The sequence below is a fragment of the Chrysochloris asiatica genome, unplaced genomic scaffold (assembly GCF_000296735.1).
Source record: "Chrysochloris asiatica unplaced genomic scaffold, ChrAsi1.0 scaffold00023, whole genome shotgun sequence".
In the NCBI taxonomy this organism is placed as follows: Eukaryota; Metazoa; Chordata; class Mammalia; order Afrosoricida; family Chrysochloridae; genus Chrysochloris; species Chrysochloris asiatica.
In genome coordinates, this window is record NW_006408541.1 from 14,104,492 (window position 1) to 14,121,896 (window position 17,405).

The 17,405-nt window shown below is 43.6% G+C and overlaps 1 protein-coding gene across 1 annotated transcript in view; it reads right to left on the minus strand.

Moving 5' to 3' along the window:
• The window catches only part of ARFGEF2 (ADP-ribosylation factor guanine nucleotide-exchange factor 2 (brefeldin A-inhibited)), a 110,219-nt gene that overhangs the window by 49,690 nt on the left and 43,124 nt on the right, over positions 1 to 17,405 (minus strand). Inside the window, exons 8-21 of the mRNA XM_006839201.1 lie at positions 16,121 to 16,272; positions 15,311 to 15,441; positions 14,034 to 14,268; positions 12,701 to 12,800; positions 11,747 to 11,886; positions 10,601 to 10,709; positions 9,736 to 9,919; positions 7,040 to 7,151; positions 6,285 to 6,490; positions 4,060 to 4,144; positions 3,789 to 3,960; positions 3,054 to 3,205; positions 1,742 to 1,870; positions 204 to 362 (exon numbers count right to left, since the gene is read on the minus strand). Coding sequence (XP_006839264.1) covers positions 204 to 362; positions 1,742 to 1,870; positions 3,054 to 3,205; positions 3,789 to 3,960; positions 4,060 to 4,144; positions 6,285 to 6,490; positions 7,040 to 7,151; positions 9,736 to 9,919; positions 10,601 to 10,709; positions 11,747 to 11,886; positions 12,701 to 12,800; positions 14,034 to 14,268; positions 15,311 to 15,441; positions 16,121 to 16,272 — 2,066 coding nt within the window. The remainder of the gene's footprint in view (positions 1 to 203; positions 363 to 1,741; positions 1,871 to 3,053; positions 3,206 to 3,788; positions 3,961 to 4,059; positions 4,145 to 6,284; positions 6,491 to 7,039; positions 7,152 to 9,735; positions 9,920 to 10,600; positions 10,710 to 11,746; positions 11,887 to 12,700; positions 12,801 to 14,033; positions 14,269 to 15,310; positions 15,442 to 16,120; positions 16,273 to 17,405) is intronic.

Genomic DNA, 17,405 nt, shown 5'->3' on the forward strand with positions numbered 1-17,405 from the left:
CTTTGAAGCTTTCTTCTCCGTTTGACACAGAGGCTGTGCCTTACAATGTCTGATGACTTTTTACTTAGTATACTGTGATCATTTTCTCACAACATTACACACTTTTCCTAATTCCTTTCTACTTTCCCTCTTGAAGCTCTTTGAATCTGTAGGTTCCCCCAATTAAGAAAAAGCAATTAATAGGCTTTCAGAGACAGACATACCTCGTGCCAGGAATTCCCAAGGTAGTTGCCGTCGGTGTGAGCCACTGTGATAAGTGTCTTTATGGTGTCAATGTTCTTCTGCTTCATCTCCGTGATGCTGGAGCTGGCCGTCAGCAGGGAGAAGCGAGCCAGAGCCTGAACATAGGCATCTCGTTCCAGCTGTTAACAGAAGCCCAGGCGAGAACACTGTGATTCTGATTCCAGCCTTAGTGTGACTCTCCTCACATCGAGGGACTGGCCTCCTGGGATACTTCTGTAACATGTTAACAAGCTCTATGCACAACAAGCTCTATGCATAAACCCAAGCCAAACCTGAACTGGAGATGAACTACACAGACTGAACAGAACCAAACCCATTGCCATCTAGTCAATTCTGGATCACAACGATCCTCTAGAACAGAGTGAACGTCTCTAGAGGGTTTCCAAGACTATAACCTTTACAGAAGCAGACTGTCACCATCTTCCTCCAGAGGGTGGGTTTGAACCATGATCAGGAGTCACTGTTACTGTAGGCTGGTGCCTTCGTGCTTCTGAACAGCCCACCAAAGTCTGTGCACCACCACATGTCTCAGAGCTAACTCTCTCCTTCCTAAGAGATTGCAATCAAACTTATCTGTCTTACATCTCAGTCCTCATGGAGGGAGCATGGGAGAAATGTGTTGGACGCAAAGCTCGTCACATAAATCTGAACATCTACCATAATCCTGCAAGGGAGGGCTATCTTCTCAAGTCTATGAACGAGGAGATAATAGGTGTCTCAGAGAGGTGTTAGCTGGTCCAGTGGCACATGACTGGGAAGGAGCAGAATTGAGGTCCTGGTCCAGGAGAAAATGTCTAACTAGCATGAATGGAAACAGAAGTCTGAGCTTTTCAAGATAAATGTCAATTCTTACTAATTTAGAAGGTGATGCATGGGATGGACAAGCTCCAGATTTTAAAGCAGTCTATTGAGAATTGTATTTATCTGCTGGACTTTTTCAGGATTCAAAAGGCTTACAGACCACATTTGCAAGAAATTATGTTTCCCCTGAGAAGAATTAAGAATAAGGAGAACTGATCTTAAAATTAAAAAAAAAGAAAGAAAAGAAAATCTTAAGCACTAAGGCAGGTAAGCTAGGCAATGGGTGGTGGTGATGGCGGATGTGTGTCACTGAGTTGGTTCTAACTGACCCTGTATAGGGTTTCTGAGGTTGTATGGCTTTACAGGACAGAAAGCCTCATCTTTCTGTTTTCAAACTGCTGCCTTTGCTATAAGCAGTTCATCTTGTAACCCACTACATTACTTGGGTATCTTGGGCAGATGGGTAGTAAGGCTGTTTTCTCACATCCAATCAATAATTTGAACTCTACATAAACTGAAAGGTTCTAATCCCAATCTACCTCTCAAGGGAGGCCGACACACTTATGGATTTTGTCCCAGTGGGCATGAGTAAGTAGTTTGCTGAGACGTTTGGCTAACTGGAAACTTTTGATAGCTTCTCAGTTTGTTCAAATCTAAAGCCCACCAGCATCTCTGCAGCTTGTTGGTGTATACCCACCTGCATTCCAAAGATGCAGGCGATTCGGACTGCACAGCGAATGCCTTCCAAACACAGGGAAGCAACTTCAGTGTCATCACAGTTCTGCAGCCCGATGCTGTAGGCTGCCAAGAGTGGCGTCCACACCAGCTAACAAGGAAGGAAGGACAGTTTCAATACATCCAAAAGTTGGGAAGAGCACTTAAAGGCATTGCGAAGGGCACAGCCAGGATCCCAAGTTCACTGTTTTGATCTCAATCTATTTGCTATATAAAGCAGTTCCTCCTAAATTGTGGACCGTCATCACCATAAATGTGCTACACACTAAATGAAGGATGGCTACTATGCCTGTGTCCACAGCAGACATCTCTAACTATTGCTGAGTCTATATGGGGCTTGTTAGTGTTAAGTGCTGTTGACTTGATCCCAACTCACAGTGACTCTGCTTGTACAGGGTTTCCGAGGAGCAGCTGGTGAGTGTGAACCGCTGACCCTACCTACAGTTCATCAAAGCAACTTTCAGGTTGAATGCTCATCCTACAGTGCCACCCCAGGACTCCATAGACAATGCTCCAGGCAGCAATTTCCAATTAGAGGTTGGCATGCAACATAAAGAGTGTGGTGCTGTAGAGTTAATGCGCTGGACTGTAAGGTCAGTTTGAACCACAAGGTTGGTAGTTCAAGCCTATCAGCCGTTCCTCAGAAACCTTATATAGGGTTGCTATAGGTTAGAACCAGCACTTAACAACAACAACATGCAATATAAAACCTATACACGATTATCTGCTCTATAAACTTAGTTTAGTGACCACTCCCTGATTAAACTTGTTTTAGACTTGACTTTTCCTCCAACCTTCTTGTGAATTCTCTGGAAATAAAAGCTCATAAATACCCAGAGTTGACCACCCAACAGGATATTGAACATGTATCTCTTCTAGACAGCAAGGATCTCATCTGATAATCTAACCCTTAGGCCTCAGAATTGACATGTCTCAATAAAACTCTCTTTATCTGAGTAATTAATTCAGTCCTCCTAGCAGTCCTCAGCAATGGTATATTTGTTCCCAGTTTACAGGTGATGAAGCAAGAGACTGAGTAACCTGACCAAGGTCACATAGCTACAAAGTCTGAAAGCCAGGATTCAAACCCAGACCTCCTGACTCCCAAGTAGAGACCCTTGGCCAATGCTGGTGTTTCCCTAGTAGGATTACAGGGCGTCTGGGAAGGATTCACTTTAGTCATGGTCTGGCCTCCTCGCCACCATCAACTCCCTGGTCAGCTTCCTGCTGGTCAACTCCAGCACCAAGCCTCGCTAACTTCTCAGGACACTCACTTTGAACATTGGCCGGACATGGTCCAAGTGAGTAGCGCTTGTAAACGGGGCTTTGGCGTGGCTCACGGCCTCCATCAGAGCTTTGGCTGTTTTCGCCATTTGTTCCATCTCCAAATTGTACAGCAGTCGCCGCTGCTTTTCACTCGCTACATCTACAAAGAAATCAGAGCACAGTAGCAGCGGCTACCACTTGACGGCACGTAACAATGACAACAACAGCCACTCACTGAGTGCTTGCTGTGTGCGAGGCAGGCACTGCTCCAAACAACGTCGTGAATGACTACTTCATAAATCCTCCCAGCTACTGCATGTGGCTGTTTCACAGACGGGGCCAACGGAGCAGAGAGAGGTTAAGTAACTTACTCAGGGTTACAAAGCTCTGAGTAAAATCTAGGGCTGGAGCCTGCACTGGAAACCCCAACAGTGCTGCCTCTCTGACAAGGAAATTGCTACTCCACAGGGGCCGTAACTAACAGAATGGTAATGGAGCCGGGCACAATTACCACAGGAATTACAGCAAGGTTTCAAGCAACTCTTTTTTCTTTTGGTAATTTAGCTCTCAGACTAGTTATATTAAATTCCTTCTTGTTTCTAATAAAAAATCTAGCAAGATGGTAACGTGAAAGAACTAGTAAAATCATAATTTAATCACATTTCCTATTAAGACAGGCAGATAAATTCCAATACACTTGGAAGGAAGTTGGAATTAATAGGATGTGCTACACTAGGCCTTACTCTGCTTTGTAGATTTGGTTGCAATCGTATGCTCCTTTGTTTCTTTCATGGCGATTTTCTTGCCTTCTATCTCCTCATAGATGCTTGAGAGATACTCTTCTGGTAGATCTTTGCTATCATTAATTCCTCGATTCATTTTAATATACTGCTCTTTTGTCATTTTATTTTTTACCTGAAATTAAAAAACAAAAACCATGTTGAAAACATTCAATGGCTTACAAAAGGCTATTTACTTAGCTGTCAGGACAGACAAACCACTGGAATATTCTACCTGAGGGCTGTGCAAGTCCGTGGTCAGCATGATAATGGAGTACGCTAGGACATAGGCGGTGTCAGCGCTGGCGAACAGAGTTTGCCTGGAAGAGAAGACTCCAGGTGTAAACAACAACAATGGAGATGAGGCTTGAAGGGGACAAGGCTGATGAAGGCCAACCTCACAAGTGTCAGGGCGAATGCTCTGTGGGAGGCCCACGCTTTCATCACCACCTACCGTTTGTTAGTGATCCAGAGAGGGGAAGAAGCTAATTAAGAATGTGTCAGGGCCTAGGCTTCTAGGAATAAAGCAGTTTCAAGTTGATTAAAAAAAAACAAAAAAAAAAAACAAAAACAAAAGACCTGTAAGGAATATCCAGGGTTGACACAAGGAGTCTGAGGCTAGCAATTGAGGCCTCCAGGCCCACAATTCTGGAAGGCCGGCCCTGCACCATCCTCTGTGAGGCCTCCTGACACATGCATAAAGGTGCCTTGCCTGCCTCACCCTAGTCTTGTCCTTGGGAGCAACTAGTTTGTGCCACGTGTTGCCCAAGGCTCTGGGTACACAGCTGTCAGAAACTGTAGTTCTGCTGCTGGGTGCGGTTACAGCTGCCTCTGACTCCGGGTGACTCACCAGAGGGTCTTCTAGGGTCACAACCGAATGACTTTAACACTTCACAACAACAACAACAACATTTACGTTAAGTGGTCTTTCTCCTGCAGAGGTGCTGGGTGGGTTCAAAGCGCCTACTTTTCGGTTTGCAGCCAAGCACTTAACTGTCCCATTAGAACTCCCTAACTGCTTTCTCAGTTATTATTTACCACCTCATGATCCATTATAATATTTAACTATAGAAATAAAAAGGAAAAAATTTATGTTGTGCTAAACAAAAATGCCATTGAAGTCTGACTTTTTTTTTGCCTCAGGCAAGAATGGAAAAAAACCCAACAACTGTAGATGCGCAGTCTCATAAGATGTGAGGCTGAAGCAAGAAAAACTGGTCTGAGCAAACTGTTCCCAATAGGAAAGGTAGGAATTTTGATGAATACAAGACATTCTAATAGGAAATGTAATTGGGTCACATAGTTACTGATTACAGACAACAAGGTCCCCAGGTCCACACAGGAGAGATACTTACAGCCAAATACCATCTAATTATGTCTTCCAGTAAATTCTAATGTCTACTCTGTTAAAATGACCAGATGCTGCCTTTGCTCACGAGGATAGCTTGCCACACACTCGGGAGATCGGGACCAATTAGTATGAAAACCAAATTAACTTCAGAGGAAATAACATTTCCCATGAAGTTTCCAAATCACGTCCACAGTATATTCAGACGTTGTGCTCATGGAAAAGACAAGTTAGACATATTCACATTCAACCTGCTCTCTGCTGCTTACTAGCTGACTGATTTTGGAGCCTCCATTTTCTCATTTGTAAAACGAGGGTTCTACTCCCAGGGTTATCGTTAGACTGAATAATGCACGTACGACTCATTGCATGGCTGACGCATAGGAGGCATCTTAATAAAGTTAACTCCCTTTCTGTTCCCACTTCATACAAACACATGAATCACCCACCAAAAAAGGTCTTGAGATCACATACTTCGGTGGTTTTTATTAGTTCTACAGCCATCTTTGTAACCTGCAGTATCAAGTCAGAGAAAAGCCCCAATTTTTTAGCTCTGACATGCATATTAAATCAGGAAGCTATTCTTGACTAAGGAGACCTCAAAGTGATGCTGTGGGATACATGTTGGTAGGCTGCCAACCTCAAGGTTAGGGGTTCAAAATCACCAGTCACTGTTTGGGAGAAAAATGATGCTGTCTGCTCCCGTGACACTTAAGTCTTAAAAACCCTAGATAGGGTGGGTTGCTATGAGTCAGCATAGACTCGATGATAATGAGTTTGATTTGATTTTATTCTTGACTAGCAAAGATGTGGTCAACTGCCTAGTAGTTAATAGTGTGGGCTCTAGTTGTATGAGCTTGGGCAAGTTACTCCTCCTCTCTGGTGCTCAGTCTCCTTGTCTGTAGAATGGGAACAGATTCAGGGTTGCTGTGAGGCGTAGGTGAGATAATTCCTTAGCACAGTACTAGGCACATGGTGAAAAGAAACTTCAGCTGCTTGGCACAAATTTAGAAAGCGTAACCCATCTTCCAGCTAAACTAAGGTTGGCACTGAGGTGGCAAAAAGACGACTGATGTGGAAGGAACTAAACAAGCAAACCTCCAGGGACTCACCCCTGGTTGCACTCTATGTATCGTGCAGCAAACTTCTCCATTAGCCGATCAATCTTCTGGGCCTCCCCCGGCAGGCGGAAACCTTCCAAGAATGTTCGCAGGGCTGAGACAAATTCCTTATCACAGAAGTCCAGTTGGTCCACGTAGGCATACATCACCTCCTTGTTGAATCTTGTGCTGTCTCCCAGAAAATCACCTACTTGGGTCTGAAACATAAGTACTCACTCACATCTAGAAATCACTGACTATTAACCCTACAGTGAAAGGCACATCACCAAAAGGGGGAGTGGAATGCGCTGGGCCCTACTTGTCCACAAGAGGCCAGCCTGCTAGAAAAGCTAGCTGATCCCTGAGCCTGCCCGTCCACCCTGCCGTTCCTGGCTTAGCCTATCCTGCCACAGAGGAAGGGAGAGGTGGTCCGGAGCTTTACAAGCAGAGGGGATGGTGAGGGTGCTCAGGAGGAGCTTGGGTGAAGATGGGCAACTAAAATGACCATTTCGAGTTGGCCAAGGGAGCTCAGAGCTCTGCCACTATTTCACCAGATTCACAACAACTGGCTTGGGGGGGCGGGGCTTGTTTATTCCCATCAAAAAGCTTTTACAATACTGGCTAAGGCATATATACAGGACTGTTGTCATCAGGGATCTGGACAATAGCCATTGCACTCGGGGCCAGGAAATCTCTAGGCTAAAGTGTGTGAGGTGTCACAATCACCTGAAAGAACACCCATGCAAGTGGCAAACCCCGAGACTTACAGAATCTAGGCGCTCCTCCTGGTGCAGGAATTGGGCGATGTCTTCAACCGATGTTCTCAGCATGCCCTGTTCCTGGAGAAACTGGATCCCCCTCTTGGGTTTCTTATTGAACCTGTTTCAACAAGAGATGGGACACAGGCTGCTCATTTCAAAATCTGAAGGAAGGATATGGCTAGCAGGTGCAGCAGTTATGAGTCATCACGTCAGTGAGGACGGTCCTGTGTGTCCTGGTTAATTCTTCTGAATTCCATCTAACAAGAGTTTGCTGGCTATCACTGAGTCTCATCCTCCCATTCTCCAACACGAATAGAACCTACACGTTCAGCTGAGAACACAAACCCCTCCACATAAACGGTATTTCCCTGTCTCCTTTACACAAACTATGGTCACATGATTAAAGTCTTTTTATAAATGATAGAGCTGGATATGAACCAACAACAAAAGGGAGTAGGTTCTTTTGCTTAAGGGAGACATTATCAGCCTCCAGGAAGATCTTTAAACAAAACAGACTCCACTGAGAGGTACTATCTTTTTGCCTTTTTCCTTTTCTTCTTTCCCAGAATATATGTGTGATAGCTGGTGCCCCAGCAGTCGATTGAGACTAAGAGGCAACCTTGAAGGTAAAAATCATGTGCTGAGGATAGTGAAACAGAAAGCTAAAAAGAGCCTGCCTGCGTACCTGATGTGTATCAAGCCACCAGAAAAGCCCTGGACTGATCACGTTTGGATTTCTTTGACTTGCATGAGAAACAGTCTAAACACTATTATTTTAATTTTTTTTGTTATACATAGAAAACCTAACTGTGGTGTAAATTCAACTTACATTTCACCAGGCTGTGCACTAGAAAGCATGGTACTCGTATCTAAGGACAAACTGGGGCAAGCGCTGTGAAGGACAGATAGAGTACAAGGATGGAGAGTTAACTCAGGACCTGCTGAGATCGCATGGTGACAGGAGCCGTCTTTGAGGAAGATATGGAGGATAAAGGAGTCAAGGGACTGAAAAATGCATTGTGTGACTCGGAAGTCTGGCAGGAGATGAGGTCAGTGAGGACACAGGGAACCTGAGAGACCGGTCAGCAGGAGCGGTAAAGACCCGAGTTATTATTTTCCTTAAAATTTTATTTTGTTGTTGTTGAGAATACACTCAGAAAAACACACACCAATTGAAGTTTCTACACATAAAATTTAGTGACACTGATGACACTCATTCTCACCCTCCTTTTCTGTGTTGTTCTTCCTCCACTGACATAAAATCACTGACCTCAAAGTTTCCTATCTCATTTTTTGAGTTTGTTGTTATCAGTTTGATCCCTTACAGCTAGGGTATTTAAAAGCACACCATGCTTGAAGCAGACCTTTTTTTACTAGTTAAGCCAAACTATGTTCTGGCTTAAGAAGATTCCAAGGAATATTTTTGCTTTAAAAATTATTTCAGGGCACAAGTTTCAGGGGTCTATTCAGCCCCACGACTGCAGAAAGTTTAGAGTATATAAAAATTTGAAATTCTGTTCTGCATTTCCCTCTCTTTGATCAGGATTCTTCCATAGGAGAGTTCAGTAATGGTAGCTGAGGACCATCCAGTTCTGGTCCCATGGCAAAGGAGGCAGTTGTTCACAAAGGCAATTAGCCACACATTCTACATGCTCCTCCTATTCCTGACTTTCCTTCCTCTGTGACTCCAGGTAAATAGAGACCAATGATTCTACTTTGGATGGCTGCTGACAAGCCTTTCAGACCCAGACACTACAGCATGCACTAGGAGCTACAAACAGAAGCACTACTGATTTATGTTTTTAAAGATTACATTAGCTGCTCTAAGGAGAAGAGACTGGAGGGATATATGGATGATGAAAGAGGAAAGGAGATCAATACTTCAATTATAATATGAATATTCTAACTTGCTGTTTTAAAATACACTGAATTTACAAAGTAAATCAGGCCATTCAAAAGTTGGACATGATACGAGCTTGTGTGTAGATGTGTGGATTGGCACAGAAGGCTAGAAAACAAGGATGTTACAGTTAATTGCAAAACTTTATTTTTTAAGAGGGAGGGCTAACATATCCTGATATTTGCAAGTTACTTTCAAATGGTTCTGAAAAAAACATACATAAATAAATAAGTAAGTCATTTTAAATGCTGCTGATTTAGTTCCAGCCCATAGCAATCCTGAATAGGGTTTCCAAGAAGCAGCTGGTGGATTTGAACTGCTGTTAGCAGTCCGGGGTTTATCCTATAGTAATGTACCAGAACTCCCAATGTTTGTTAAAATTACTTTCAAATGCTTCTGGAAAAAATATCCATTATAAACAAACAATGGAGTGTTAAATTTTCTCAAAATATATATATTTATTAGTATGTAGCTGGAAAAAATTGTTGCCAATAGTGATTTCCTCTTAGGGAGGGATTTTTATATTATTGCTTAATACTTCTCTGTACTTTCTAGATTTGTCTGATATTTTTTTTCATTAGGAGGGAAAAAAAGGCAGGAAAGAACCACATACACGCACGGTATCTTCTCATACACACACTCTCTCTCTTCCATCCCACCCACCTCAGTCAAACTCGTCTCCAGGCAGCATGTGCCTTCTGCACAGGCCTTTCCCTTCAGGGGTCAGTTCCAGGTGCCCAGAAAAGACAAGAGCCTAGTCTGATGCCCCAGGAGAGGCCGCTAGAGCCGCAGCCACACTCACAGCTCAATGCCATGTTCAATGATTTCCTTTTGCTGCTTGATGACCTCAAATTGCTCCGGATCATCCTGGATAGCCACCTGGGTCCCTGAGGACACCGTGGACTCCATGGACGTCACACTGCTCCGTCGTGCCATGTCGAGGCCTCTCCCGTCCCCCATTTCTGGATCCAGGAGCCTCTCCTGACCTGCAATGACACAAGTGCAAAGGAAACCAAGTAAGCAGACGGGACACAGACACAGCTGTGTGTCTGCCTTCGGGGGTCCCTTTCCCAGATCACTAGCAATCAAATGTTTACCATCAGTGTCATCACCATGAAATCCGTGTCACGTGGACACTTACTGTTCATGGAACTTGGCAAGTTATTTCTAAAACTCACGAGAAAGAGTCAAAGTCTGGTTATTCAAAGGAGAACAATAAACAGGGTAACTTGCCCTTAGGAGATACCAAAACGTATTCTACAACTCTAGCCATCTGAAAAGTGCAATGTGGGCACAGGAACAGACAGACCAATAGAGCAGCTCATATACACAAGGGAGTGGAATGTGTCATAAAGGTGGTGGATCAGCAAGGGGAAAAAGACTACTGAGAGAAAAGGGGAGCAACTGGGTCTCCATGTGGAAAGAGAAAGCTTAAAATGGCAAATGTTTTGTGACATACATATTTACCAAAAGCTTTAGAAAAATAAAAAAAAAAAAAGGTTAGCGCACCAATTCCCCAAAAGATGCCACCAGATGAATTAAAGCAGCAGCATGTGGACAGCAAACGAGAGTGTTTTGCTGGGTTAGAAGACCACCACACCAAGACCACAGGGGCAGGTAGGCATCACGAATGGAGCTGGTGGCAGCAGGGACACGGGTGCACTCACCGAGGCTGGTCTGATGGTTGGGATTCACGTACAGGTCCTTGCTCCACTCCACCATGCACTTGAGAATGGAAACCAGGCATTCCAGGCCTTTCTTCCTCAGACTGAGCTCCTAGAGGACAGAAGTGACATGGACAGAAGTGACATGGCACAGAGACTTAGCAGGTAACACTGCAGACACCTGTGGTGCTCTCTGGACTGCGAACCACAAAGTTAGCAGTTCAAACACACACGCTGCTCCTTGGAAACCCTACACAGGGTCACTATGAGTCAGAATTGACTCAGTGACACTTAACAATAACAACAAATGGTATTTTCAGGGAATTCTAAGGACAGTAGACAATCACAGAAAACCCAAGGAGAAGCCAATGGAAGATTAAGTATTAAGAGTTCTTTGTAAAAGCACCTCTCAGGTTACAAACATTTCAGCATCAGAAACATGGATGGGATGTGTCCACTCCTAAACGAACAATGCCATTTGGATCTTTTTTAAGCTTTCGTTAATGCTGTGTTGTGACAGAAAATGAAACAAAACACTTTCCCTTAAAAACAACAACAACAAAAAACCTATAAACGGTCTTAATCAGTAACTCTGAAATATGAAGAAGAAACTTTTTGTATGACGTAGCAAATATGTGATCCTGAGCATAATCTTATATCCTGAATATCCACAAATGTATTCCAATTACATGCTCATCCTAGAATTAAAAAAAAAACCCAACAACAGTACTTAAGTAAGCAATCGGTGGTTGTTGTTGCTAAGTGCCTTCAAGCCAATTCTGACTCACAGCGACCCTGTATAGGGTTTCCAAAGCTGGAAATCTTTACAGGAGCAGAAAGCCTGTCTTTCTCCTGCAGAGCAGCTTGAACTGCCAACCTTGGGATTTGCGGTCTAGTGCTTATCCTATAGAGCCATTGTGCTCTCTTGCTGGCACATGGTTTTGTCATTACTAAGTGCCATGGAGTTGGTTCTGAATCATAGTGACCGTGTATAGGGTTTCCAAGGTTTTAAATCTTTGCAGGAGCAGAAAGCCTCATCTTTCTCTAGTGGAAGGGCTGATGGGCTCAAAGAGCTGACCTGTGGTTCACAGCCCAGTGCTTACAATGAATGGATGTAAAGATGTCAATGAGTGTCTCATGGTATTTTACCTGCAGAGGGGTCATCCCGAGCTCGTGTCCACTTCTTCCCTGAGCGATTTTTGATAGATCATTTACAAGGCGCTCAAAAATGTTAGCAGCGTTTAAATCACAGTCGTAGTTGACATAAATATCCACAACACACTGGGCATCTTGGAAGACAACACACAGCTATTAGAAATTCTGATCAAAGAAAAAGAGCAGTTATGTTTCCTTTATTATATGAGATCTCTGTGCTCAAAACTTTTCCCGTGAGTCAAGGGATCTCAGCAGGCCACACCCGAATTAGGAGATAAATGAAGGCAGGGCAGGAAGTTGGAAGGCCTTGTTTTTAGGATGCTTCTATAGTAACTGGAGTCTCAGGCAGTTTGCCAAGGCTCACTTCCCTCATCAAAAAAGGGATAACAATGGCCCCACTCTCTCCCTCCTAAAGTTCTAGAAGTCTCATGAAATCACATCTGATGACTGACAAGTAAAATGTTAGTTCATAACCACATAATTACACAGTGTAAGGAGAACCCACTTCTACCCAACTCAGAACAAAGCTGAGAGTTAGCAGCACAAGTATCCTGGACCCTGTGACTAACAGCATTCAGCTTATAGGTAGGGTGACCAAGTGTCCTGGTTATAGGTAGGGTGACCAAGTGTCCTGGTTATAGGTAGGGTGACCAAGTGTCCTGGTTATAGGTAGTGTGACCAAGTGTCCTGGTTATAGGTAGGGTGACCAAGTGTCCTGGTTTGCTAGGACTGAGGGGTTTCCCAGTATGTGGGACTTTTCAGTGCTAAAACCAGGAGAGTTCTGGGCCAACAGAGCTGGCCTAGTCAACCTCTAAAGAATGGGGTAGAAATGAGGTGGGACACTCATTAGTTGAGAATTAGCTTAGAAACACTTTCCATGCCTCAGTTTCCAGAGCCCAGATGCAACTGAGTGAGTCAAATGGAGGTACAAGCTCAGGATGCAAATACCTGCACAGATCCTTGTCAGAGTTTGAATGACCATCCACCGGTGCTCAAAGGAACTCGTGGACGTTTCTAAAATGTTCAGGAAAATCTCTTTGAAAAAGACCTATATGATAAGCAGACAAAGAAGGACACCAGTTAAGACTGTCAAGTTAGGGCTCACAGCTACAAGGCTTCAGAGGACGAGCAAATCCCACAGTAAGCCAAGTGGTCTGGGCAGAAGGAAGAGCAGTGTACATCTGCCTGGCTCCGTGTGGGCATGGACGCCGTGAGCGGGAGCAGCTGCCTCTCCGCTCCAGCCAAGAGTGGCCACGTGGGAATGTAGGACCAGTGCTGCAATTGTTCTAGAGAAACCCAAAACCTGGATTCTCATGTAAAATCTGATTTCTCAATTTGACAACAAAGTCAAATTCTCTCAAAAGATTTAAAGACCAAACAAACATGTTTAGGCGGTTGAGTCAAGCACCTGGGCCATGTTATTGAAACCTCTGGCAATGTAAGATTTGGGGCAGTAGTTTCTTTCTGAAAAGATATTTCTCTTTCGTTCATTCAAAAAGATGGTGACACCAGCAGTTCCCTCCTTTAAGTGAGCCATTCATCTGATGGGCACTTAGGCTGTTTTCTCCCTTTGGCTATGACGAGTGCTACAATGAAGACTGGTCTATCAGTCCTGTTTTGAGTCTCTGCTTTCAAGTCATTTGGGTATGTACCGAGGAGTGGAATTGCTGGGTCATATGGTAGTTCTGCACTGTGGGTTAATGTGCTAAACCGCAAAGTCGGTTTGAACTGCAAGGTCGGTGGTTCAAACTCACCAGCCGCTCTTCGGAAACCCTACACAGGGTCACTATGAGTCAGAACTGACTCCACAGCACTTAACAACAACAGTAACAACAATGGTGGTTCGAGTTTTAGTTTTTGAGGGACCATCACAACTACCATTTTGCATTCCCATCAGCAATGGTTCAGGGTTCTACTTTCTCCACATCCTTGCTAACACTCATTTTGTTTTTTAAATCTTAGCATCTTACGGGAAGTGAAAGGGTATCTCACTATGGTTTTGATTTGCATCTCTCTGATGGCTAATGATGTTAAGCATCCTTTCAATTATTTGGTGGCCATCTGAATGGTCTCTCTTTTGGGTTGTTGTTGTTGCTAAGTGCCACTGAGTCGGTTCCAACTCATAGCAACCCTGTATACAGGGTTTCTGAGGAGCGGCTGGTGGTTTTGAACTGCTGACGTTGTGGTGAGCAGTAGAGTGCTTATTCTACAGAGCCACACTGAGACATTTGAGATGTATGTTATCAAATTAAAAAAAAAAAAGTAAATTTGAAGTCCATACCTCAATCTGCATTTTCAAGTGCGTCTTAAAGTTTGAAAGAAGAGTAAGAAAAATGGCAAGAGACAGCTCAAAGACATCGGGCACCGATGACACGCCATTTTTGGACAATGCCACACAGAGATATTGCTTGATTGCGTTGATGAACATTTCGTGTGTCCTGAAGACAGGGCCGGCATTCTGTAGCACAGAGAGGAGCAGCTGCAGGGAGACCACCTTGGAGCGGAGCTCATGGGACCTGATTAAGGAAATGAAAAGCAAAGACAAGCTAGAGGATCAAGTGTGAGACAGCGTACTCCCCGAGACAGTGTCAACACGCTACCAGAGACAAGCACTTTCTGAGAGGACACGGATCACAATGACTAACGGCACCTAATTATCAAGAGCATGAGGGAAGATGGCCTAAGATGGGTCCTCATGAAGTGTCAACTGACTTTGAAGTGATGGTTCTGCAGAAAAACGAATAGAACCGGTGCTCTCCACGAATTGGTGCTCTTTATCATGAACACCCTAATTCCCAGAGTTCAAACATGGTAAAAGGGGAAATTTTCATAAACATTTTCCTAATGGTCCTACTACTGGCTAGCATTCTCAACAGAACAGGTTAAGGATTATAGCAGATGACTAATAACAAGAACAGTGACTATAAAACTTTACGAAGTATAAGACCCTTTGCTCAGGACATCACCAATAATATTTCATCTAGTCATCACCCCAATGTTCTGGTCTGTGTTCCCGTTTTCCAGGCAAGGTGTGGTAACTCACACAAACAAAGAGCAAGTGGAAAGTGGAGGAGCTGGTGGGATGTGAACGCAGGTCTCTCTGGCTCCAGAGGCTTTGTTGTCTTTGTTCCTACAGTAGTTTTTTCACTACAAAGAAGAGTCTGGCTTTCTGGGGTTAAATCTAGGGGTTAAGTTTGCATCTATGATACAGAGGTTTCCAAGAGAACTGACGTTTGTAAGCACCCTACCCTTTCTGAACTTCCCATCAGGAAAATAAAGCAACTGGTAAAAGAAAAAAAAAAAAAAAGGGGGGGGGTAGTAGAAGTTGAATATGTTGACTGTAGCCTATACTGAGCAGAATCGTGGTGGGTGGGTACAGAGACAAGTCAGTGAGAAGCCTGCAAGAACTGCATGAATGTACTAAGTGGTAGGAGAGCCCCAAAGACATTCCGGTGCTCACGTGACAAGAGGACAAGGCCCAGGAACAAGGCTCTGACCCAGCACCATGTGCTTCTGGGTAATTTGGGTGTAGCGAGCCAAAAACCATGGTATGCTTACTTTGGATCTGGGGGGCCTTCTCCAAGGGGTTTCATGGAGAGCTTGCAAAGGGAGCGGAACACGAGGAAAGCATCCTTCTGAAGAATGTGAGAGAACTTAGCAGCCACTTGATGTCCTTGTGTGTCTGATTCCTAATATTAGAAACAAATAAAACAAACACCCAAGGGTCAAAACAAAAAGGTTAGCTCTTCCCAAAAATAAGAAATGCAATTACTTGTCAAAGTTGAAGTTCTCAGAGCGGAGTACCTTAGAGATACTATGGGTTTGGTTCCAGGCCACCACACACAAAAAAAGCAAGTCACATGAATTTTTGGTTTTCACAGTACACATAAAAGTTATGTTTACACTACCCTGCATACACAAGTGTGTAACAGCATTATGAAAAAGTCTTAAAAATTGTGAGAATGACCAAAATGTGAGGCAGAGACACGAAGTGAGGATCTAAGTAAAATGTTAGCAGTAGCTATCTGTGTTATGGGCGTACAGATGCCTTTGAGGTCTCTATTTTCCCTTTGCTGTACACGTTTTATTTTCCTTCCATTAATGCACATTACTCTGTGAGGCAAGAGAAAGGGGAGGCTATATTAGTATGGCAGAGTCTGAATAACCGGGTTGAACACAAATGTCATAGACAACCAACATTAGTGAACTCCTGGAATTGAAGCTGCTAACGCAAAAAACATCAGACTCTACGACATAACTGGCCAAGACTTATTTGTTTTTCTTGTTTCTTTTGATGGAGATTTATTCTGCATCTTCTATAAAAAGTAAAAATAGAAATAAGACTGAATGAAAGGCTCATCAGCATACCAGGTTGTCGGCCGAGGACATGGACTGCCCGTCGTCTGCTATCCCATTGGTCTGTGAGTTTTCATCTACTCCTGGGGGGACAGCAGATTCCTGGCCCTCCAAGCCACCCAGGACCATCTCGGGTTCTGTCATGCCATACTTTTCTGCTGCTTCTTAAAACACAAGTGCAAAAATCATTGCCAAATTAGTCCTTACCTTAAAAGCCTTCCTGACAGCAGAGAGAAGTTACTCACAGAGCTTCCCAGCTATCACACTTTCCCTCCCTTATCCCCGCTGCACTGTGACGGACAGGAGACGGAAAAGGCTTTGGTTAAACTGGTGCTTATGCTTTTACACGGGGCTAGTATTCAAAAAGCACATGGAAGAAGTAAGGAGGTACAAGTACTGAATAGAAATTTCAAAGGTCATCTGACAAAGTCAAATATTATTAACAAAATGTGCAAAGACCTGGGGTTAGAAAACCAGAAAGGAAGAACACGCTCAACATTTCTCAAGCTGACGGAACTGAAGAAAAAATTCAAACCTCAACTTACATTTTTGAAGGATTCTCTGGGCAAAATACTGAATGATGAAGAAAGCATCAAAAGAAGATGGGAGGAACACAGAGTCAAGATACCAAAAAGAAATGGTCGATATTTAACCATTTCAAGAGGTAGCATATGATCTAGAGCCAATGATACTGAAGGAAGAAGTCCAAGATGCAGTGAAGTCATTGACAAAGAACAAGGCTCTGGGAATTGATGGAATACAAATTGAAATCTTTCAACAAACTGATGAGGCACTGAGTCATCTATGCCAAGAAATTTGGAAGACAGCTACCTGGCCTACTGACTAGAAGAGATCTGTATTTGTGCCCATTCCAAAAACAGGTGACTCAACAGTGTGTAGAAATCCTCGGACCGTATCATTGATAGCCTACGTGAGTAAAGTTTTACCTAAGCTAATATAGACATGGCTGCAAACAGACATTTACAGAGAATTTCCAGGGGTTCAAACCGGTTTCAGAATAGGACGTTAGAGGAAGGATATCATTGCTGACGTCAGATGGATCTTGGTTGAAAGCAGAGAATACTAGAAAGATGTTTACTTGTGCTTTATTGACTACGCAAAGGCTTTTGAGTGTGTGGATCATAACAAGCTACGGACAACATTGTTAAGAATATGTATTCTGGAACACTTAATTTGTGCTCATGTAGAACATTTACATAGACCAAGAGGCAGTTGTTTGACCAGAACAAGGGAACACTGAATGGTTTAAAATTAGGAAAGGTGTGCACCAGGATTG